The sequence below is a fragment of the Lissotriton vulgaris genome, chromosome 3_1, assembly GCF_964263255.1.
Source record: "Lissotriton vulgaris chromosome 3_1, aLisVul1.2, whole genome shotgun sequence".
NCBI classification, from domain to species: domain Eukaryota; kingdom Metazoa; phylum Chordata; class Amphibia; order Caudata; family Salamandridae; genus Lissotriton; species Lissotriton vulgaris.
Genome location: NC_141689.1, coordinates 319,410,715 through 319,436,406, shown reverse-complemented (window position 1 = coordinate 319,436,406; position 25,692 = coordinate 319,410,715). Strand labels below are relative to the sequence as shown.

Sequence of the window (25,692 nt, the reverse complement as noted above, 5' to 3'; positions counted from 1 at the left end):
GTTCTTTCATTGGTCTATGAAGAAATTCATTAGGTTTAAATAAATAGGTGGGTGCGTGCACTCAGTTGTGCACGTAAGATTGGTATGTCGATATTTATTTCAGGTATATCTTTCATACTTAGGAACTAGCATTCAAAAAACCTATGAAATTCACTGAAAAAAACATAGGTTTTACACACATTATAGTTAGGAAATAGCATTTGAAAAAGCTATGAAATTCACTGAAAAAACCCTAGGTTTTACACACGTTATAGTTAGGAAGTAGCATTTAAAAAACCTATGAAATTCACTGAAAAAACCATAGGTTTGACACATGTTATAGTTAGCTGGACATTTTACTCATATAAAACTAATGACATCTCAAATGACATCACTGATGACATCATCCTTGTGGAAGAGTGGCAGACCTTCACTCACCCTAATATAACCTTTATTACAGACACTCAAAAAGTAGAAAATAACAATTTCAATACAATAGCCATACCAATGCCACTTAAAACACACCTATTTAGTAATTCGAAGATCTATATACACAACCACTTATTCATCAACAGATATATACAGTCAATTATATATTATATACAGTCACTCATATATGCATTCAGTCATCATATGTTCTTATACACTGATACATCCTGATCATCCTGTTACACACCGACACTCAACCATAGAGTTATTCACACATAAGTTATATGTACTAGTTTAAAACATATGTACTTACTGAGAAATACACTATTAAAACAGTTATTCATTCACTTAGACAGTCATATATACACTCATACAGAAAAAAAAACAAATAATAACCTGTATGCCTTTCACCACACAAACTCACTCACCCATACAGGCTAGCATATATGCTGCCTACAACACATATAAACAGTAAGTCACTCATTCATGCATCTATGCACTACATAAGATCTCCCAACGAAGCATATTGACACTTAGACACTCAGACACTCCAACTAATAATCAAACAAATAATAACCTATATAGACATTATGTATCACTCATATAGGTACTCACCAACACATGCAGCCACTTACATAAAAACTGAGAGACAGATACAGATATGTATATATTTAAACATTACTCATTAGCCCATGTACTTATCAAGATATACTTAATCAGTCAGTAATACAATCTATTTTTCACCTAAAAAGCAGCTATTTATACACTTATATGCTCAATTCTTCCACAAGGATGATGTCATCAGTGATGTCATTTGAGATGTCATTAGTGATGTCATGAGTGATGTCACTGACCATGTCATGAGTGATGTAATATGTGAAGTCATCAGCAGTGCATTGCGGGCGCGCAAGTTATAGTTAGCTGAAGTAACTATAACGGGGAATTTCATTGGTTTTATATGAGTAAAATGTCCAGCTAACTATAACATGTGTCAAACCTATGGTTTTTTCAGTGAATTTCATAGGTTTTTTAAATGCTACTTCCTAACTATAACGTGTGTAAAACCTAGGGTTTTTTCAGTGAATATATATATATATATATATATATATATATATATATATATATATATATATATATTCAATGAAAAAACCATTGGTTTTAGGCCATATATAGTTAGGGATTTGCATTTACAAAACCTTATTTTACTCGCATAAAACCATTGAAATTCCATATATAGTTATAAGCGCTAACTATATATCGCGCACCCGCAATCCACTGCTGATGATGTCACATATTACATCATTCATGACATGGTTAGTGACATCACTGATGACATCACTGATGACATCTCAAATGACATCACTGATGACATCACTGATGACAACATCCAGTGACTGTATGTTTCTGTAAAGTTAAAATATGTTTTACATATTGAAGAATGAGTGGATATATAAGTGTCTGGATGAAGGATTTACTAGGTGCATGACTGACTGATTGAGTGAGTGATTAAATGTGTCTCACTGAGTGCATGGGTTAGTGACTAAACTGTTTTAATTTGTGCATCATTATATCTGTTGTTCTACAAACTGCTGCATATGTTGATCAGTAGCTATATGAGTAACTGTATGGGTTATTGATTGGTTGTCCAAGTATTTGTATGGGAAACTGAGTGTGTGTGTATGGGTGGCTGGGAGGTGTGTGACTCTGTACATAGATGTGTGAGTAGTTGATTCACTATATGTATAGATTCAAAAGTGCATGTGCAAACAGCTGTATGGGCGGTTGACTGTGCATGAGTGTATTAGTGAGTGAATGGATATCTCAGTGCTACATGTCAAATTAAGTACATATGTAAAACACAGTACATGTGAGAGTTGACATCTATAAATACTGTGCATAAGAGCCAGTAAATGTGTGAGTGGCTGTATGGATCATTGTGAACATGTATCAGAGATTGTATAAGAGAGTAAAGTAAATATGTGTTAGTATATGTTTGAATAAGTAAGGTGTGTATAACTGTATAGTTGAGAAAATGGAGGTGTGATTGATTTTTGGCATAACTGACTAGGTGTGTGAGTAACTCCATGGATGAGTGACAGTCTGTGACTGTCTGTTTACACTGATTGTATCTAAGGTTATATTAGAGTCTGAAGAGGTTCATGGTATTATCACATGAATGATATCATCAGTGATGTTATCAGTCATGTCAAATGAGATGTTTTCAGTGATGTCATCAGTGATGTCATTTGAGATGTCATCAGTGATGTCATCAGTGATGTCACTAACCATGTCATGAATGATGTAATATGTGACATCATCAGCAGTGGATTGCGGGTGCGCGATATATAGTTAGCGCTTATAACTATATATGGAATTTCAATGGTTTTATGCGAGTAAAATAAGGTTTTGTAAATGCAAATCCCTAACTATATATGGCCTAAAACCAATGGTTTTTTCATTGAATTTTCAAGGTTTTGTAAATGCAAATTCCTAACTATATATCCACTATAACCTATGGTTTTTTCTGTGAATTTCATTGGTTTTTTAATAGCAAATATGAAAAGCTTTAAAATGTCAAGTACGTGATAGATAAAAACATTTTCATATTTATGCACGCTGATCTGCTTTGAACGCTGCCCCCCCCCTCCCCTCTTTTCTCTTAGTAGTACTCTCTCTTTGCAGATAGTGAACGGTAGTTAACGCAGGCCTTTGCCCCCGTTGTAATCCGTCGTGCCTGCTTGTCTCTCCATTTGATTGATTATTATCCAAGCATTTACTGTTTTAGAATTGATTCTCTTTGGTTCATTCTCTATTTACAAACAAGCACAAAGTCGCAATACTCTGTTTAGTCTTTGCAGATCGGGAAAAATCGTGTAAAAAAATAAAAGTAATCGAGCAAAATCAGTACGCCACTAATTGGATCTTTTTTTTACCTCGCTAAAATAGAAATATTATAAACAACCCTTCATGAGAAATACGAAAATAGTGAGATGAACTGAGCTCCACACCATGAGGGCTGCAAGACAGCTCGGCTCCATCACCCATCCCGCACAAAATAACGACAAACCCTATGCAAATATTAAAAATATAGACAACACACCAGCAAAGAAACAGGGTAAAACATTTTATTAAAAAACTATTTACATAACGTTGGTTTATAAGATGATGTCAGTAGTGGACCGATGTGTGAATAGGTCGAAAGCAGCACAAGGCTCCAAGATCCGGATGGCAAGCTCCTGGATGTTGGGTGCCATAGTTCAGAGTTCTGAGTTTGAGCCTTTTTCAATGCCTGTGCTTTGTTGTTTCCCCTCCATCAAAAACAAAAAAAATATATAAAACTGTGCAAAAATACAAAAAAAACAATAAAATGTTTACAAAAGCAGTGCTTGTAAGACTGTCTGAAGCTTATTTCCACCTACTGCAGCTTCACTATTCTCAAAGTAAGTGAGGGTCGTTTGTGGACCTGACTGCATTTGAAAACAATGTTATATGATACCTCCCTAAACCGCTTGACGGAGGCCCCCGAGGGACGTTGTGATGGCACGGACTCGGAGAAGACGATTGGCTCCGACACCCTCCCCAAGTCTTATAGCACTGGTATAGCCTGAGATCGCCCCCGACATAGGCGGCCGGCTCCCGGGGTCCGGCGGAACTTTTTGCCTTTTGATGACTCTTCAATTCTGGACCTTGTCCCACAATCCGTTTGACCTGAAGACAAGCTGTAGTGGGGCGCCCCTTTACCGTTTCAGTTGCCATTCCGCCCGCTTTTGCTACACTGTGCCTCTTCCGCCATTCAGCTGTTTACCGCCCGCTCTTGCGACTACAGCGTCTCGCTCATCATGTAGTTGAGTTGCTCCCACTCTTGCGGTGCAGCGATAGGCGGCTGCCACAGGACTCTCAAAATGGCGGCCGGCTCTTCGGTTTTGGGCCTGGTCCACTGAAATGGCCCTGGGACACCTTTGAACTCGGACGCTTGTCTGCTAGGGCTTGGGTCCCATTCTCGAAAGCGTCCCCTCAGCCGTGAAGATTCTACAAAAGTCTTGGGGGCCTCCGACTCCCGCAGGCTTCTGGTGGGGAGCGGCTGCCATGTCTGCTCGTGGAATGGCCACGACGGAGCTACGAGATGGAAGTGCTCTCATGCTGACGCCAGCTTTAGTCTGAAACATCCAGAAACACTGTAGACTACCAATTCGATCAGTTCCGGTAGCGCCCCAACATGACCCGGAAGAGAAGAACTTGCCCTCCCCTCTTTGACTGATGGTTCTTGTTGCCTGTCCCCTCTGTTGTCATTTAACAGAACTTTTTGGACTACTGAAAGGGGTTGTGTTCCGAACGCTGGTTGGTGGAGACATTTTGACTATATTCTTGACCTACGTTGTCGCGTAATGCGTTATATGACACGCCGCGTTAGCGCACTCGGAAGTGATCCGAGCCGCGGCGCGCAGCGCGTAACGTAAGCATAACAGGTCATGTGACTTGTTAATAAAACTTTTCATTGGTTCATTTTACTTTTGTTATTTTAATGATGAAAAGCTTGGTCATGTGACCTAAAAATTACGCTTTTTATTGTTTTCGAACATTATTTTTTTTAAAACATATGTTATAATATTCCAGGCTAATGTACTTTCCCGGAAAATGTACAACTGTCCTGCAAGTAAAATATATTCCTTTTTCGAGAAAAAGGGCGTTTCTTCGTTCCATGACGGAGCCGTTGAGTAAAAGATACTCGGCCTGCTGTCTTAGTCGCCGATACGCCTGATTATCAGATTCTTATCGATCACTTTATGTTGCAGGAGTGGAAAACACAACTGCCCTTGACCATTTATCTTTACTGCGTTCCTACATATTATACCTTTTATCCGTCATGTAATTGGACTGCTTTATTTCACTTGCCTTTTACTGATTCGAAAACAGTGACTAAAAGTAAAAACTTTACCCTTGTAAATACTACTACCGTGTTTTGTTTTAAAAACCTTTATTGTTAAAATGTCAGTATACAAATAAGGGCCTATAACCACGTGGGCCGGCCACGGAGCAAACTGAAATCGTATATGATGAGGAGACATTTACACTGTAGAGGAACGTAACGAGCGGGCCATTAGGTTGCAAGAACTAAGGTGTCTAACAGTTGCGGAATCGGTGGACGTACATTTTGTAATTAAAATACGACAGGGCCACTTACAATAACATTTTCTAGATATACATTTGCGGGCAAGGAGTTACGAGTCCCATTTATACCGGCGCCATTTTGGGCGAGGCCGGGCAGGTCCAAGATATAGTCAAAATGTCTCCACCAACCATCGGCCAGCCCAGAACCCCTCTTGGCCCTTTATGCTACAAGATGGTGTCTTCCATTCAGAAAATATTGTTGGCAGCATTTTGAAAGGAAACAGAAACAGCCGTTCTCCTAGTGAGTTTCACATTGTTACATTTAGGAAGAATGTTGAAGAGTAGTATGTGGAAAATCTGAAGCCATTTTTCTACAAACTCTCAATCAGACTTGGATGGAAAAAAAATCCTGAAGAATGTACAAACTGAAAACCAATTTTTGTCTGTATAGCATCAACAGCAACGCTTGAGTCAGCTTTGTGTCAAGCCGCCATTTTCATTCAATCAATAGCGTCCCCCTGCACACATTCAGGGACCTGGTCGTGTCTTCAGATGAAACGGATTGTAGGAAAAGAAGCAGAAAGGAAAAGGAAAAAAGTTCCGCCGGACCTCGGGAGCCGGCCGCCTATGTCATGTGCGACCTTTGGCCACACCAGGGCAATAGTGAAGCTGCAGCAGGTGCAAATAAGCTTCAGACAGTCTTACAAGCACTGCTCAGAACTCTCAACTGAGGCACTCAACATCCAGGACTTGCCATTCGGATCTTGGCGCCTTGTGCTGGTTCCGACCTATTCACACATCGGTCCACTACTGACATCACCTCATAAGCCAACGGGGCACCCCACGCCGACTTTCGGCGCAGCATTGTAGGATGGCCACACCAGTGCGGCAACTCGCTGGACACCACCTCGGTGCCATCCGGATCTCGGCGCGTTCGAGTCACTGTACCGCAAAAGTGACCGGAACTCAGCTGGACACGCCGTCTTTCGGCGCAGCATTGTAGGATGGCCACACCAGTGCGGCAATTTGCTGGACACCACCTCGGGCAATAGTGAAGCTGCAGCAGGTGCAAATAAGCTTCAGACAGTCTTACAAGCACTGCTCAGAACTCTCAACTATGGCACTCAACATCCAGGACTTGCCATTCGGATCTTGGCGCCTTGTGCTGGTTCCGACCTATTCACACATCGGTCCACTACTGACATCACCTCATAAGCCAACGGGGCACCCCACGCCGACTTTCGGCGCAGCATTGTAGGATGGCCACACCAGTGCGGCAACTCGCTGGACACCACCTCGGTGCCATCCGGATCTCGGCGCGTTCGAGTCACTGTACCGCAAAAGTGACCGGAACTCAGCTGGACACGCCGTCTTTCGGCGCAGCATTGTAGGATGGCCACACCAGTGCGGCAATTTGCTGGACACCACCTCGGTGCCATCCGGATCTCGGCGCGTTCGAGTCACTGTACCGCAAGAGTGACCGCAACTCAGCTGGACACGCCGTCTTTCGGCGCAGCATTGTAGGATGGCCACACCAGTGCGGCAATTTGCTGGACACCACCTCGGTGCCATCCGGATCTCGACGCGTTGTGCTGCCTTCGGCCTATTCGCACATCGGTCCGCTACTGACGCCGCCTCACGTGCCAACGGATTTTCTACGCTTTTTGTAGCCCTATGCCGCAGAACAGGTCATGTGACTTGTTTATAAAACTTTTCATTGGTTCATTTTACTTTTGGTTTCCTAAAGATGGAAGGCTTGGTCATATGACCTAAAAATAACACTTTTCATTGGTTTAGAACATTTTTTTTTCCCAAACGATGAAAGCCCCACCTTGTTTCTGGATCATTCAGTCTGAAGCTGGCGTCAGCATGAGAGCACCACCATCTCGTGGCTCCGTCGTGGTCATTCCACGAGCAATCATGGCAGACGCTCCCCACCGGAAGCCTGCGGGAGTCGGGGGCCCCCAAGACTTTTGTAGAATCTTCACGGCTGAGGGGACGCTTTTCGAGAATGGAGCCCAAGCCCTAGCAGGCAAGCGTCCGAGTTCCAAGGTGTCCCATGGCCATTTCAGTGGACCAGGCCCAAAACCGAAGAGCCGGCCGCCATTTTAAGAGTCATGTGGCAGCCGCCTATCGCTGCACTGCAAGAGTGGGAGCAACTCAACAACATGGTGAGCGAGACGCTGTAGCCGCAAGAGCGGGCGCAACTCAGCTGGATGGCCGCCACCTGGGGAGGCCCGTTCACGCCGCCTCCCCCACGCCCCCCCCCGGGCCGCCCCACGCCAATTTTCGGAGCAGCATTGTAGGATACCAAAACCAGTGCAGCAGTTTACTGGACATCACCTGGGTGCCATCAACATCTCAGCGCGTTCTGCTGCCTTGGGACTATTCGCACAACAGACCGCTACTGACGAGGCCTCCCCCCGCACCACCCGGGACGCCCCACGCCAATTTTCGGAGCAGCATTGTAGGATCCCAAAACCAGTGCGGCACCCAGGCGACATCACCTGGGTGCCGTCCAGAACTCTGCACGTTGTGCTGCCTTGGGACTATTCGCACAAAAGACAGCTTCTGACCATTGTTGCTTTTTTGGGTGAAAAATGTTTAAATGTTTTTACAGTTTTTGTTCCGTTCATTATATTTAAAAGTTAATAAAGTTTTATAATGTTACTTTGTTGGAGTGTTATAAATTTTTTTAAAAACGGGTGAATGGGGCCTTGAATCGGGTTATTGTCATGTGTGGGCTTTGCAAGTGTACTGCTACAGGATCGGACATTTCAAACTCAAATGCACGTTCTTTTTCTTACCTTTCCGAAGCATGGAGCGCAATAGCAGGCAGAGAAAGGGTGATGCACGTGTTGAACACTACCTGACCTGGCAAGTTGCTGGCAGTGCCCCCCCGCCCGCTCCTGAAAGAGGGCACACACACACCGCCGCCCCGAGTACTTCACAAATCTTTAAAAGACCATGCGCTTGTTCATGAGGCTTAAATGGTTTATCACCTCTTCTAGAACACCTGCATCGACCCTCTGACGTTTCCTGGAAAAATTACCACGTAACACAATACCAAGCCCTATCAGCTGAAACCCCCGAGGAATCGTGGGGCATATTATCAAGGGGGTTTATCTCCGCTTTTTTGGCTTTAAAAGCCATGAAAGCGGAGATAAAATTATCTCCCTATTACCAAGCTGTCGCTAACACCAGTTAGTGACAGCTAAAAGGAGATAGCGACCATCGTGGGCCCCGCTTTGCATGTCAGTGATAGTGCCCTGAGCAGTTCTTAGCCATGTTATCCAATGGGAGGTGGATAACATGGCTAAGAGCATTTGCTCGATAATACATGAATATCGCTGACTTTTCAGCGATATTCATGCATTGCGGCCGTTTTTTATCGCATTTGCGATAAACCTTGCTAATAGCAAGGTTTATCTGCGATAAAAATCGCCGATGTGCGGCGATAATTTTTGTCTCTAAACAAGTTAGAGACAAAAATTATCGCTAGTTGTTGGTAATATGCCCCCGGGTTTTTGCTTGCAGAAATCGGGAGGCGGGAGACTAGCACTGAAATCAGTAGTCTCACGCCTGAATTGGGAGGGTTGGCATGTCTGGATTCTCTTTAGCTGGGGCCATAAACTACATCCGCAGGGGTAGGTGATAGCCTGGGACCAGCCTGGCATCTAAAATGGCTGCCGTGCACGACAAAATTGTGGCATTGGAAAAAAGGCAAGATGGCGCAGACAATGTTTATCAATAAGGATTCATTTATAACAAAATATTTTATCGCAGTGACAAATTGGCGGTCAACACTTCCTGATTTCCATCGAATCGAACGTTAACAGACGTCACGCAGCAAAAAAAAAAAAAAGCTCACGCACAGCCGCTGGAAAAGATGTATCAACATATATGAGCCTCCTCAGCCACCCTCATGAAACATAGGGGATTAGGATACGTCTCCCGCACCCCCTTATACCTAGTAATTTAATTAAAACGAAGCACAAAATGGCGAATTCTCGTTTCGCTACCAGTTTGCGGCCCAGTTCGCGGCCCGTGAAGCGCTTCTACCGTGAAAAATCATTTTTTTTTTATTTTCCCCACGGGACCCTTTAATAACCCCAACAACATTCCTAGGAGGTCAAGAGGGGTATACCTTGCCCCCTTTCATTAAATTCCCCCTTCGTTTTTCACCTCTTCTTCTCTCTCGATCCTACCGAGAGATAAGATGGCGGCCGCTCCGGACTGTCACGCAGCAAAAAAAATAAAAAGCTCACGCACAGCCGCTGGAAGAGATGTATCAACATATATGAGCCTCCTCAGCCACCCTCATGAAACATAGGGGATTAGGATACGTCTCCCGCACCCCCTTATACCTAGTAATTTAATTAACGAAGCACAAAATGGCGAATTCCCGTTTCGCTACCAGTTTGCGGCCCAGTTCGCGGCCCGTGAAGCGCTTCTACCGTGAAAAATCATTTTTTTTTTATTTTCCCCACGGGACCCTTTAATAACCCCAACAACATTCCTAGGGGGTCAAGAGGGGTATACCTTGCCCCCTTTCATTAAATTCCCCCTTCGTTTTTCACCTCTTCTTCTCTCTCGATCCTACCGAGAGATAAGATGGCGGCCGCTCCGGACTGTTTAGAATGTTGACAGACACCGGAGAGCCAATCAGCTTTCTGCGCTCAAAGTTCCGTTTCGAGAAAAGTAAGCGAACCGGAGCGCAGCCTGGAGCGCTGTTACAGATATATATCTTGATTTAAACGTTAATTTCTCAAAAACTACTGTAGCACATATATTGAGACCTAGCAAAGGCACATCGGGCTAACAGTCCCTACAATTTTGCCAAGTTTCGTGCAAATCCATTCAGCCGTTCGAGCTAACAGTGAGTCCAACCGCCCTATGGAAAAATGAATGGGAAAAACGCGTTTTGGGACCCCCCTTTTTTCTCGGCCCCCCCTTGACGAAACCCCACCAAATTTTCAGGGGCTGCTCAGAAACAGAATGTGCCATTTTCCTGAAAATTTCAGCCGATTCCGTCCACAAACGCCAAAGTTATTAGACATAGAATTTTCAAAAATCCCATAGGGAAAAAATCCTAACTATATATACCTACTGGCGAACGCCAGTAGGTAATATAATATATATATATATATTACCTACTGGCTGAAATTTTCAGGAAAATGGAACATTTTGTTTCTGAGCAGCCCCTGACAATTTGGGGGGGTTTCATCAACGGGGGGCCGAGAAAAAAGGGGGGTCCCAAAACGCGTTTTTCCCATGTTAATTTCCATAGGGCGGTTGGCCTCACTTTTGGCTCAAACGGCTGAATGGATTTGCACGAAACTTGGCAAAATTGTAGGGACTGTTAGCCCGATGTGCCTTTGCTAGGTCTCAATATATGTGCTCCAGTGGATTTTGAGTAATTTAGGTTCAAAAAAAGATATATATCTGGGCGGAGCCTAACCACACATCTGATCTGATTGGCTGTCAGCACTTCATCCAAGAAGTGTTGGCAGCCATCTTGGGACCAATATACATGATAGCACCTCTTTAAAAAGCATTGTAGTTAATAGAGGGTTTTAGGACTTTAGTTACATTATAAATCATTTGTTGATGGTACCATACACGTTTTAGGAATTGTGGTGGGTTCTAAGGTGATTTTACCATGTGAAAAAACCTTCTGCTGTGATATCATGAATATTGTTTGAAAGAAAACTAATATCTCATGATTTTCGCACAGTGGTTTGGAAGGGGATCTATAAGCTAAACTGAAAGCATATTTTCTGTAAATTCACATTATCTTTCTCAGTCATGTGAAAATGAAGTCTGACATTCTCAGTAAAACATGTACATCCAACAAGGACAGAGACTGTCAGTTGATTACTTTGTGTTCTACTGCAGCCTCCTAGAGTGTTCTAAAGAACAACTAGAGCGCTAACAGTCCTACTTATTACAAAGGTATGGCAAACCTGAAGCCATCTTGATTGGAATAAAGTGGTAACTCTTAAAACATTTAATTTAAAAAGGAACAAAATGAGGGGGTATATTATGCAAAAGAAGGTATTATTAGTGCTGCAGAAAGAAAAATTAGGGCACCTTTTTGAGTGACTTTGCAAATCCTCTTCTATTTCATTAAAAAATTCTGACATGCAGTCTCCCAAAATGGCCACCAGAGACAAAAGAGCCCAACTGTAGCCCAAATATCACCCAGATGTAGCCCAAGTATAGCCCAATGACAGAATGTCCCAGAGTGTTCTAAAGAACAACTAGAGCGCTAACAGTCCTACTTATTACAAAGGTATGGCACACCTGAAGCCATCTTGATTGGAATAAAGTGGTAACTCTTAAAACATTTAATTTAAAAAGGAACAAAATGAGGGGGTATATTTTGCCATATGAATTATGATTAGTGCTGCAGAAAGAAAAATTAGGGCACATTTTGAGTGACTTCTCAAACCCTCTTCAATTTCATTAAAAAATTCTGACATACAGTCTCCCAAGATGGCCACCAGAGACAAAAGAGCCTAAATGTAGCCCAAATATCACCCAGATGCACCCCAAGTATAGCCCAATGACAGAATGTCCCAGAGTGTTCTAAAGAACAACTAGAGCGCTAACAGTCTTACTTATGACAAAAGTATGGCACACCAGAAGCCATCTTGATTGGAATGAAGTGGTAAGTCTGAAAACACTCAATTTAAAAAGGAACAACATGAGGGGGTTAATTTTGCCATATAAAGTATGATTAGTGCTTCAGAAAGAAAAATGAGGGATCATTTTGAGTGACTTCTCAAATACTCTTCTATTTCATTAAAAAAATTGTGACATGCAGACTGAAACATGCACTTTGAATACCAGCAGCAGACGTCCCTGGTGAGCAGTAGCTTTACTACAGTGATCTAATGTGCAACTAGAGTGCTAACATTCAGAATTTATGGCAAATGTGTGACACATCTGAATGCCTTCTTGATGGAACCAAAGTAAACAAGCATTGAAAATGCAATAGATCTCGCCCTCGTTTAAGTTAAAGCCATTCTGTTTGTAATGAGGTGGCTTTTTAGCTTTGCTTTTATTAGTGTTTTTTCAACTTTCATGTAAATAACATGCATCTGTATGCATATAAGTATATGTATGCATGCATTTATGTTTGTATTTATATAGATATACAGATGATATATGTTTATATATGTATGTATATATATATATATTCACTGAAAAAACCATAGGCTATAGACCATATATAGTTAGGAATTAGCATTTACAAAACCTTGAAAATTCACTGAAAAAACCATAGGTTATAGACCATATATAGTTAGGAATTCGCATTTACAAAACCTTATTTTACTCACACAAAACCATTGAAATTCCATATATAGTTAGTTGCACTAACTATATATCGCGCACCCGCAATCCACTGCTGATGATGTCACATATTACATCATTCATGACATGGTCAGTGACATCACTGATGACATCACTGATGACAACATCCAGTGACTGTATGTTTCTGTAAAGTTAAAATATGTCTTACATATTGAAGAATGAGTGGATGTATAAGTGTCTGGATGAAGGATTTAGTAGGTGCATGACTGACTGTATGAGTGAGTGATTAAATGTGTCTCACTGAGTGCATGGGATAGTGACTAAACTGTCTTAATTTGTGCATCATTATGTCTGTTGTTCTGTAAACTGTTGCATGTGTTGATAAGTAGCTATATGAGTAACTATATGGGTTATTGATTGGTTGCCCAAGTATTTGTATGGGAGACTGAGTGTGTGTGTGGGTGGCTGGGAGGTGTATGACTCTGTGCATAGATGTGTGAGCAGTTGATTCACTAGATGTATGGTTTCAAAAGTGCATGTGGAAACAGCTGTATGGGCGGTTGACTGTGTGCATGAGTGTATTGGTGAGTGAATGGATATCTCAGTGCTACATGTCAAAGTAAGTACATTTGTAAAACACAGTACAGGTGAGAGTTGACATATATAAATAACTGTGCATAAGAGCCAGTGAATGTGTGAGTGGCTGTATGGATCATTGTGAACTTGTATCAGGGATTGTATAAGAGAGTAAATATGTGTTAGTATATGTTTGAATAAGTAAAGTTTGTATAACTGTATAGTTGAGGAAATGGAGGTGTGATTTATTCTTTGCATGACTGACTAGGTGTGTGAGTAACTCCATGGATGAGTGACAGTCTGTGAGTGTCTGTTTACACTGATTGTATCTAAGGTTATATTAGAGTCTGAAGAGGTTCATCGTATTATCACATGAATGATATCATCAGTGATGTGATCAGTAATGTCAAATGAGATGTCATCAGTGATGTCATCAGTGATGTCATTTGAGATGTCATCAGTGATGTCATTTGAGATGTCATCAGTGATGTCATCAGTGATGTCACTGACCATGTCATGAATGATGTAATATTTGACATCATCAGCAGTGGATTGCGGGTGCGCGATATATAGTTAGTGCAACTAACTATATATGGAATTTCAATGGTTTTGTGTGAGTAAAATAAGGTTTTGTAAATGCGAATTCCTAACTATATATGGTCTATAACCTATGGTTTTTTCAGTGAATATATATATATATATATATATATATATATATATATATATACACTCTATGGCGAAAATGGTGCTCCAGAGATGGAAACAGGTGAGCTGGTACCAGTATAGTATCACTTTACATTGTGGCGTTTTAATTTATTTGATGTCCAGCTGTAAATGTAGGTCTCAAATTAGTTTGGTTTCGTCTAAGTATAAAAACAGTAAACACAAACTAAAATATCAATGGAGTAAATTTATAAATGCTAGTGTCTCAATGTTGCACACCCACTTTCAACTTGGGTGCTTTAAGAGTTCCATCTGTGGACACCAATGGCACCTCATGATTACAGTAATTATGATCTACTCATAATTGTGCTCGAAAATCAACTTTAAATTTATAGGGTAGGCGTGTGAACATGGGTGTGCTCCAGGATGTGTGGTGGCCACTGGGAAGGTGAACATTTTGGGTATTCACAAAAATTCCAAATGTTGTTATGGACCCAATTTGTGCACATAACGTTATTGATGAAAATTGGGTGTAGAAACATCAAACACTGCCATGTTTGATAGGGCTTTACAAGGCAATATATAAAGAAAATTAAAGCAATAGTGTTTTTTCCATCCCTACCCAGAGATAAACCAACAGAACTTCTGTCTTTTCATTTTCTCTTCTCTTTCCTTTCTCTTTTTTCCTTTCTTTTCTTCCTTTTCTTTCTTTTCTTCTTCCTTTCTTTCCTTCTATCTTATCCTTCCCCTTCCTCTGCGTCTCCCGTTTTGCTGTATTTCATCACATGATATGATGCCTGATAGTAATTCCCTATTTTAGTTCATATGTTTCCATTTTATGGCATGTATTCTGTTTTACTTGCAAAAATTTTCAATAAAAATGTATTAAACAAAAAAAAAAAGATTATGGGTATGGACAACAATGTTCCTTGGTTGGTGTACTTACAGCTCGGATTTTTGTGAACCTCCCAAAATATAGCAATGTTCAGAATCGTAAGCATCACCCTATGACTAAAAAGATAACTGCTTTCTTTGTGAACTGCCCTAGGGTGATCCCCCCTATAAATGTACACGTTTCATCAAGTTCTATAATACATTTATTTCGTTAATAAAAAAGTTGTGACACACTATAAGATCCGTATGAATCTCGGCACAGTGATATTTTCTTGTACTTCGATGGTTGGATTGATTTAAGTTTGGAAGAGAAAGTGAGGCTGAAGATGGAGTGACATTAATTGTTGTACTGTTAAAAACCTCTTAGCTGCAAAATGCGTAATCCCTGCAGATTGGCTACCACTTCGTTTTTCTTTTTCAGGGTAATAGCGGAACAGTTCAGTATCCCAAAGGATTTTTAAAGGAGGCTTACAAGCTAATACGAGAGAGGGGAGGAGTCTGCATTGCAGATGAGGTGAGTTTTTGTCCATAGGATTATAGAATTGGTACCCTATAAACTGCACTCTTTGAAACCCCGAGAGTGCTAACCATGTTTCGCTGGTTTCCACCAGTAGCTAATTGTGGTTTCAGTTCAAGGAGTAACCTAGCCCCATCACATGTCATTCCTTCATTGTGTTGTTTCTTTGTGTCAGATTCGCAGACCTCTTTGCACACGATTGAAGTTAGCTGCAAAAAGATGGTAATGTGTTCCTGCTTCTGTGCTCATATCAAGTTGTAGTACTTCTACTCTTGCTTCTCTTAAAAAAAATTTGTGTAAGGCAGCCACTGCCTGGCCATCCCTATATCTTCATGAACATCAACTGTCCCTTCAAGGGGCAAGGTATACATTCCTGTTTGAGAATAGGGATGAAGACAGAGGTCTGCTGCCCCTTGCCAGGTACCCACCCATACATGTATAGTGGGTCAGAAATAGTGAGGGGCCTAATTAATATTCATTAGGTAGGCCACTCTGAACGGATAATTGTGAACAGGGATTGGTACAGCAGGCCTCGTGCTCAATATTCTCAACACTACACTTTCCAAGTCCATCTCCAGTGAAGGCAGTTCTAAAAAAAAATGCAGTTTTCAGGACGCTCCCAACTTCATGTGACTCTGTTCAGCTCTCAGGCTGGGTTTAAGGCCGCTCCAGAGTCTCAGTCCTGGAACATGTAGAAATCTACCTGCGGAATACAGTGCCGTGTAAATGTTTCAGTTTTGCCCCAGTATGCTTAGCTGAAGGTGCACAGAACATTGAACTTAATCCTAGTGGTGGAAAGCTTCGAGAGTGGGCTTGGTGTGGCCCCTTACCGAGTATATAGCATATCCTGCCTTTCTGGTTCTGAAGTAAAGAGGAAATGGCTGTGCAATTGTATAAGAAGCTTTCCCTGCTCCAGCATGTGAAAAAAATAGACTACAAAAGTAATAAAATATATGCTCCTCCTGCTGAGAAAAAAAAATCTCCCTACCAATGTTCCCTCTAATTTTTTTCCTCTGTGTGCGGCAGTGTTGGATCTCTGTTCGCTTCAGCCTTGGCTATGTGCACCAGGTACCACACCGCGTGTGTGTGCAGCCTCAAATATCACTACAAATGTTTGCTTAAAACCCTAGCAGCCCAGCTCTGTTAAGAAGAGACATTGTATTCCTCTGCCTGATGTAACATTTCCTATACATTGATTTACACACTATTTATTCTTTATTTTATTTTTATTTTTTGTGTTTTATAGATCGCGAACTTGACCCGTGAGGGTATCAGAGCGCTTTATAGGATATACAGAGGAGTACAAAAAACGTTAAGGTGCAATGAAATACATACAGAACTGTACAGGGGGATGGCAATGGGCCGGGGTGTAGGGAACATGGTAATGCTGGTGATACACAGTACAAATGCAATCATATTTAAAGTCGGCAAATAATAGGAATAAAATAGTAAACAGTATAAGTAAAAATAAGGGACCCGAAAGTTATCTGCGAGGAGAGTTGGTGGTCTAACGGAGAAGCACTAGTCTGAGGAACATCAGACTTGGTCAGGCATGTCAGCCATTTAGACGAGGAATTTACCCATGAGGAAGGTTTTGGCCTCCTTCTTGAAAAGTGCGAGAGAGGGGATTCTTCTGATGTTGGGTGGGAAGGAGTTCCAGATTCTAGGGGCTGCCTCTGTGAATTCCCTATTATACGTTCTTTTTTTCTTGAGGAAGGCGGGTTGGAGTAAGAGGTTTCTGGCAGACCGGGAGTTCCTGCTCCCTCCAGATATCACTAGTTTTTGTTCCAGATAAGCAGGGGAGTTTGAGTAAAGAGCCTTATGAGTGATGCATGCCAATTTCAGCTGAATTCTGGCCTCTATGGGGAGCCAGTTCAGTGCTTTCAAATGTGGAGAGATGTGTTCGAATTTCCTGGTGCCGGTGAGTAGTCTGGCAGCCGCGTTTAGGCAAGCTTTTAAGGGTGCGAGGGAGATCTTGGGTAGACCAGTGAGGGTGGAGCAACCATATTCCAGTCTGGAGATGTCTAGTGCCTGCACTGTCATTTTTAGGTCAGCATCTTCAGTGAAAGGTTTCAGTTTCCAAAGATAGCTCAAGTGGAATCTAGCTGCTTTAGCCATTGAGTTGATGTGATCCCGCATGTTCAAAACTATGATTCAGTGTCTCTGTGTAATGTGTATGCGATGTAAAGTGCTTAACACCTTACACTGGTATGTGTGGCGCTATTAAACAAAATAAATATGAAAGAGAGAGGGGTTTTTGAGACTTGAGGGTCACTGTTAAATGTTGGTAATGGGAGTATCCGTGGCGGAAGTGGTCATTGGGGCGCCAACAAACATTGTCACAGCAGGCGCCACAAGCACTAAAGCCCTGTTTAAATGGCACTAATAATTACAGTGAAATTATGAAAACGTCCCATATTGCAATTTGAAACCTTGGCAGCTATGTTGCTGCATTTCTTTTCTTAATAGGGTTGGGCTGCGGGGTGATTGTGTACATTTGTTAAGGTTTTCGTGTTCATATTAAGGATTTTGAGTGCCAGGGCCAAAATTATTTCCGGGGCCCCTGATTTGAACAGCTTTGGATTTATGATCCAATTTCAGCTTTTTCATGTCCTTTTTGGCCAGGTCACTGGCACTGCAGAGGCACACTGATACAAATTCTAAATGTGCTTCCATGTTTGAGCGGAAAAACGCTGTCACAAACGAGGCATTCCCACTCACTTCCGGTGCCACTGCAGGTCGCAATACTAGTGGTTGGCTTCCAGATTAGCATAAGTACCGCCTCCTCGCCGGACGCGCAGAGGACAGAGATTCTGACAGCGCAGGAGGAGAAGGTCGGGAATTGGAATGGAAACTGATTAGTACAGCATTATTTTTCAACTGCACAAGAGTTTTTACTTTTAAATTGTACCTTGTTTCTTGTGATTGCACTACTGCACGCAGCACTTGTAGGACAGCGTTTCCGGTCCGCCGCAACCTATTGCGCCGTTTGAGCGGAAAAACGCTGTCACAAATGAGGCATTCCCACTCACTTCCAGTGCCACTGCAGTCGCAATACTAGTGGTTGGCTTCCGGATTAGCATAAATGTCACATGCCACGCCAGACGCGCAGTGGATGCGCTAAGCGGGCGCGCCGCTGGCGCGCCGAAGGCAAGCCCGTCTGCGTCCGTAATGCGGCCAAGGCCAGATAGGCTGTCAGTCCCTGCCCAAGAATCCAATACTCTAGTAGTGCGCTATTGAAGTTAAACTGTCAGGAGACCAAATGCAATGTTCATCTTCACATTGATGCTATGAAAGGCCTGTTAACCTGCTGTGGATGTAGAACTACCCTCTGCATCTCTAGTAGAAGTATTAGGCAAGTCCCTGTAGAAAAACTGAAATTACACAAATTTACACAAACACAATTTACACAAACCTCTACATTGTGGCCAAATAAATGCACGATCTGTAAGCAAAAACACACTCCATATTCACGACCTCCTGAACACAGGGGAGCTAGACTGTCTTTTCATCACAGAAACATGGATGAATGAGTGCTCTAATCCAGATATTGTACAAACTCTCCCACAAGGCTACACATTGACCAGACAGGATAGAAGTACACAAAGAGGAGGAGGCCTTGCAATAATTTATAAGCAGGACCTGAAGTTTATAACAATCAACCCCATAAAACGAAAAGATGCTGAGAGCCTCCCTTTCTGCTTCCAATTAAACAGTAGTTCTACATTCACTGGTGTTCTTCTGTATGGACCCCTGGGCTCTACCCTCAAATTCTTGGACACACTAGGGGACAACATCTGCCCCCTGGTGATTAGATATTCTAGTTTTACCATTCTAGGAGATTTTAATATACATCTTGAAGCTCAGGAAATTCCCAACTCAGACAGTTCTGTGATATTATTAGCACCATGAGTTTGAAACAAATGATTGAGGGTCCCACGCACGACGCCGGACATACCCTTGACGGCATTTGCACCAATATGACCAGTCTATCCGTAGATTCTCCCACCACTTTTACCTGGTCAGACCACAAATTTATCCCATTTAAAATAGATCTTGATAAAGCTCAAGCAGGGAATTCACGAGGTCTACTGGACCCCAAGGCGATCCGCAAGTGGAAAAGGATGCTGGAGCATCCCGAGCTCTTAACAATGGCTGAAGCAAGCAAACCCACCTTTACGGGCATCCCCTCTATTGACAATGACAAGCTCAATGAGTGGCTGACATCCCTGGCGGATAACTTAGCACCAGTTGTTCGCCCTAAAAAAGGCCAGTCTAAGGAGAAAAACAAAGCCCTTTGGTTCTCCCCCCGACTAAAGGAATTACAAGGTAATTGTAGGAAACTGGAAAAAATTTGGAGGAGAAGTTATGAATCAGCTGATCTGATTCCTTTTAAAATAGCCCTTAGACTGTACCATCTCAATATCAAATTGGAAAAAATGACATTCTATTCCAATCAAATTAACCAATCAGGAGAGAACCAAAAAAACATTTTCAATATTGTTCAAACCTACACAAAACCCAAAATACTTGATCAAAAAATTATACCCTCACAGGATTTGTGTGAAAAAATTGCTGAATATTTTGAAAATAAAATCATTCACTTAAGGAAGGACTTCCCTGAGACCAGCCCTCATATAAATCAGCATGTTCCATTATGGACTACAGGGATATTCTCCTGCTTCCAAGAGATTAGCATGGATCAGTCGAGACAAGCTATTCTTGCCTGCAAATCGGGTTCCCCTTTTGATCCCTGCCCTCCTAGAGTACTTTAGGTACTTGTGGACATTATCAATCCGCCCATTAATCAAATAATCAATTCATCCTTTGAATCCTCCAACGTACCAGACAATTGGAAGATTGCGGCAGTAAAACCTCTCCAAAAAAAGAAAATTGCGGATCCTGCCACACTTACTAACCTCAGACCAATCTCACTGTTACCATGGCTGAGTAAACTAGTGGAAAAACTGGCTAACATACAACTCAACGATTTCCTGTTGAAAGAAAATATCCTCCACCCAAAACGTTCAGGTTTCAAACCCGGCCATTCAACAATGATAGGTGTGCGCTATAATATCATGGTAATTTTAGATGTGTTATGTATTGCATCTCAGATGAAAGGGGCAGGGCTGACGCTCTATATTCGACCACTAAATACACCTGTTGTCATTGTTCATGTAGATATTGCCTGCATATGAGTGCATGGTCCTCTCCAACAAGAGTGTGTATGCACCAATCTATCTATCTGTCTGTTTGTCTGTCTATCTATCTATCCATCTATCTATTCTGTCTGTCTATATTTCTTTTCTTTCTATCATTCTCATTGTCTTTCTCTGTATTTTTCTTCTGCTCTTACCCTCTCTCTGTTTCTTGGGTTCGTGTCCATATCCATCCGTCCCAGCTGGTCACCTAGATTGGCTCAGCAACTGCTTATATAACAAGCATTAGCAAAGGCCAATAGGTCCCCCTGTGATGGCTATTGGCTTTGGCTATGTTTTGTAGCCCTGTTATGCAGAAATGTGAATGCTTTGCAGTGTGGCTAGAACTCATTTAAACAAACGTTGGCATAGCCAATAGGTCTCGCCTTTGGACCTTATAAGTGTTTAGCCATGCAACAGTTGATGTTGTTGCACCAAGGATATTGTGCTCCATAACTAACTACTTATAAGGTCCCAAAAGCAAGACCTATTGGCTATGCCAATGCTTGTTTTAAGGGGGCCTCCAAACAGTCTCTATCGGGCTCTGTTTTATGCCCTGGCATAGGCAGTCTGTTTTTTTCCAGACTGCAGTGACAGCAGGCACATTGATGTGCGCGTGCTCACACTGCTCATTCTCACTAGTAGAGAAGTTAGGGCATGACGTCATGCCTGGTGAGCCTTGTAGGTAAGGTGACCAGGAGTCCCGGATTTGCCTGGATTGTCCCGGTTTTTCAACAGTTGTCCTGTCAGATTTCGGGAAAGGTGGCTCATGTCCTGGTTTTTTGATAGGGTGAACTAAAAACAGTGAGAGGCATGTTTTTTGGTGTTCCAAAGCAGGGCTAGTAAGCAGTTTAATTAACCTCTTCCATGCTCATGACGAGCTCAGCTCGTCATGAGTCACAGTGGAGCTGTGCTCATGACGAGCTGGGCTCATCATGAAGGCCGCGGTCCGCCCACGCACGATTGATTCCTCGCCTGTGCGGGCGAATTAATCAGTGGGCGGGATCGTGACGAGCCCAGCTCGTCATGAGCACAGCTTCACTGTGACTCATGACAAGCTGGGCTTGTCACGAGCACCGCGGTGCCACGGCCCCCCCAGCGAAGGGGTTAACAGGCATGATGCTGATTTTAAAAATTACATTTTATTTATTTTCTTAGTGGCTGTTCTGTGTTTCTATGAGGATGAGGACTGTCATTATTTGCTACTTTATTGATATAAATTTGTGGTCCTTCCTCTATTTTTGCGAAATGTCCAGTTTTTTGGGTCGCACGCTCTAGTCACCCTACTTGTAGCGGATGGGAAATCCTTTAAAGAGAGACATTTTCTCTCTGGGTTTCCCTTCTCTTTTTGAAACTCAGGAGCAGCAAAATTGTTGTGGTGTCACCAGGGCTTTAAGTTGAAGCCTTTTCAATATTACACACAAGCCATAGTTGCTGCTTATTTAACCTATGCAACTAACAACCATTGACAAAGCCAATAGTCCTGACTTGTAGGTATGATATTATTTGTCGTATCATATATCTGGATGCAATGACAGAAACAGCAAAATACAAGTCAGGCAGTATGCTATGCTATGTACAGATTTTTAGCTTATGTGTCTTAAGCCAGGGCCTTAATTACACTGGCCATGCACCTTTGCGAGACCCTCAAGTTTTTTCATCCCACTTAAAGCCCTGGGTATGATGTTACTTGTTGTATCATATATCTGGAAGCAATGACAGGAACAGTAAAATACAAGTAGGGTGGCACACAATGCCAAGCACAGAAAGGTGTAAATCACCCCACAGCTGCGCTCTATTAAGTAGAGAAATTCAGCAACTCTACAAATACGACGTGTGCTTTTCACACCGTGTTTGTAGGGTTGCTGCATTTCTTTTCTTAATAGAGCTGGGCTGCAGGGTGATTGTGGGGCTTTGTTAAAGATTTCAGGTTAATCACAGCGCCTGACTGGAGCTGTAATTAACCTGGAAACTTTAACCAAGTCACACAATCACCCTGCAGCACAGCTCTGTTAAGAAGAAATGCACAGCAACTCTGCAAACACAACGTGTGCTTTTCAAGTCGTGTTTGTAGAGTTGCTGCATTTATTTTCTTGACAGAGCCTGGCTTCAGGGTGATTCTGGGGCTTTGTTAAAGATTTCAGGTTAATCACAGTGCCCGTCTCGAGCTGTAATTAACCTGAAAACTTTAACCAAGTCACACAATCACCCCGCAGCCCAGCTTGCAGGGTGATGGGCACATTGTGTGCTTTTGTTTAAAGTATTCATGTTAATTGCAGCACGTGACAGCGCTGCAATTAACATAAATACTTTAAACAAAAGCACACAGTAGGCACCGCAGCCGGGCAGACTCTGTATGAAAGAAATACCCGATTTTCGCGCTGCTCGCTTCTTAAAAGCAGCGGCGCAAATGTAGTTGATGGATGTGTTGTGTGTGTGCAGGCTCCACACACAGCACAGAGGTGCGCGCCCGCCCACACGCGCAGGTTATTGGGAATACTTCTCCCTACTAAAATGATGACCTGTTTTAAATTCCTCAAATCTGTCCCACTTACTTCTCACTCATCATAAGACTAGGTTTTTGCATATTTGGGGGCAGATGTTTGATAGTGGGGTCATGTGCATGCCAGGATTTCCACTGAGAAGTATTTATGCATGGTTGATATGTTTTCCATGTTTGAAGTTATGTGTTTCCAGTCTGGTTTCCTCAGTCTGGTTTCATCTGTTTAGCAACGTAAGTCCAAAAGCCTGAAAAGGCAATTACCTGTCTAATGTGCCATGACGGATGGATGGATGGATTTGTGTTTTTGAAGTACCAGATGGACTAAAAAGAAAAGGAGTCTTGTAAAAATATCAGTTGCAAACAGAAAATAATATTGTAAGATATTTTTATCACAGTGAATGCAGTAAATTTTTTAACAAGATGATCCTGTTATGCTAGAATGGGGATCGAAACGCCGTCAACACTTTACACTATATGTTTAGACTGCATTATATGAAAAGTCACAATAGTGTATTTTCTGAGTTATTAATCTGCGAAATTTTGACTGTATGCAGATAGCCTTTTCTTGCCTGATACCTTCTTGTATGTCACACCTGTCTTTATGTGGTAGTAGGACACAGGCCGTGTCCCACTTGATATTGTAGAGATAACTGACTACACTATGATATATGTTATTAAACCCTGTCTGCTGGACAGACAATATAGATTCCAATTTTGATCTATATTTATCTCTTGCAACTATCCCTGACTGCTTGGGGACCATTGTTCTTTGAAATAGTATATGCACCCAAGGTCTCTGACCAATTGCTCAATTGGGTATCCCTTGTACTTTGTAACACTATGTTGCGCAATCACTGGATTGCAAGGGTTTAGCACCCCTACCACATGTCTTTTAGTGGGTATACCGCTTACTCCTCTAACTTCACAGAACTGTTGTTTGTTTGCCTACACTTTCCCCCTCCATTTTGCATGTCTGACCATACACCCCTATAATCCAAGGACTATATTCAGACAATTCTTTCAGGTCCCTGCTTACTCTCAGAAATCACAGACAACCCGGTGCAACAAAATAGCTCACTAGGGAAACAATTGGAAAAAAAGCAAGAAAAAGTCAGTGAGATTAGAATTAATGATAAGGTTACTTACAGAATATCTGCCAGCAAAAATAACTCCAGCAGTCCACAATATCCCGGGGGTGTTTACTGACAACCCCAAATACACTACAAGATTCAGCTACATTAGCACTACATGTTCCAGGCACTGGATGGTGCTTGGAATAGATATTGCTACAGAGAAACTCAAGAAAGTCGCCTTAGAAATACAGGACCTAGAAAAACAAATAAAACCAGGTTCCCACGACGAAAGGAAAGAAACTGTTAGAGGAGGTGCAAAAACAGTTGATGAATTCAATAGAATTGAACAAAATAAAAAAAACAATAAGGTGAAAAAAGACATAAAAGCATTCTCCCTGGAACGAGCCTACCCCTATCTCGCTAAAGACTATTACACCAATAGATCTTATGGCGGCCCACAAAACCAACGACCGTGGGGACGATTTAATAGAAGGCAAAACATCGTCGGATTCTCTGACACCTCTGTAGAATCATATAACAAGAAAGTGGAAAAGGGTCTAAGGGGAGTTAATGTTGAAAGACACACCAGACAGTCTACTCCCCCAAATATCATGTACAAACAAACATAAATGACTGTCAGTGGTCTATGTTAAGAACCGGGGTAGAATAAGGAAAACTTAGTGTCTGAAATTATGTGAATGTCACTAAGTGCAGGAAATGAATCCCATCAGCCCACCCATATGGCGGAGCATCATCATCTGGGATTTTTATGGATACTCGTCAAAATGGGGAGCCACACCTGTTGGAGTAGTGTGTTAATCTCCTCTTCTCCGAGACCACCAGCGATGGATCCAACCACAAAATACCAAATAATGGGTGAAATGGTGTGAGATATTAATTGCGGTGAGGACAAAGTGTTAACAAAAAAGTGTATAACTTAAAATTGGCTACCATGACAGTAAGGAGTGATTTTAATAGGGAATAATCATAGTGTCAAGGTAAAAAAGAGAGTGTATGACAGTTTGACATAATAACTGTCAAGAAAAGATGGTATAATGGTAAACGTGTTTCTGCCAATTCACAGGAACATTCCCTTTTGGCTTTCATCAGGACCTAATAATACACTACTGCAAAAAAGAAGAAAAATGTGCTAAGCAAAACATAGTATTTACACCAATATAAATGATACCGGATGTTGTGCGCGGTATGTCTCCTGCGTCTCTCAGTCCGGTTCAAGTTTCTAATCGATTCTTTCCCAATGATTCTTGGGAGCAAACCTCACCTTTCCTGGCCACTGCTCAGGAATTGGAGGCCCCGCTCTCTCCGTCGGTACCTCTGGCCTCGTCCTAAGTCAGGGACTGACAGGTTCTTAACATAGACCGCTGACAATCATTTATGTTTGTTTTTACCTCTGCAGAATCCTCTGATAAC

At 42.1% G+C, this 25,692-nt stretch overlaps 1 protein-coding gene across 1 annotated transcript in view; it reads left to right on the top strand.

Annotated features, from left to right (window-relative positions):
- The window catches only part of AGXT2 (alanine--glyoxylate aminotransferase 2), a 389,079-nt gene that overhangs the window by 191,387 nt on the left and 172,000 nt on the right, over positions 1–25,692 (top strand). Inside the window, exon 9 of the mRNA XM_086960517.1 lies at positions 15,392–15,484. Coding sequence (XP_086816643.1) covers positions 15,392–15,484 — 93 coding nt within the window. The remainder of the gene's footprint in view (positions 1–15,391; positions 15,485–25,692) is intronic.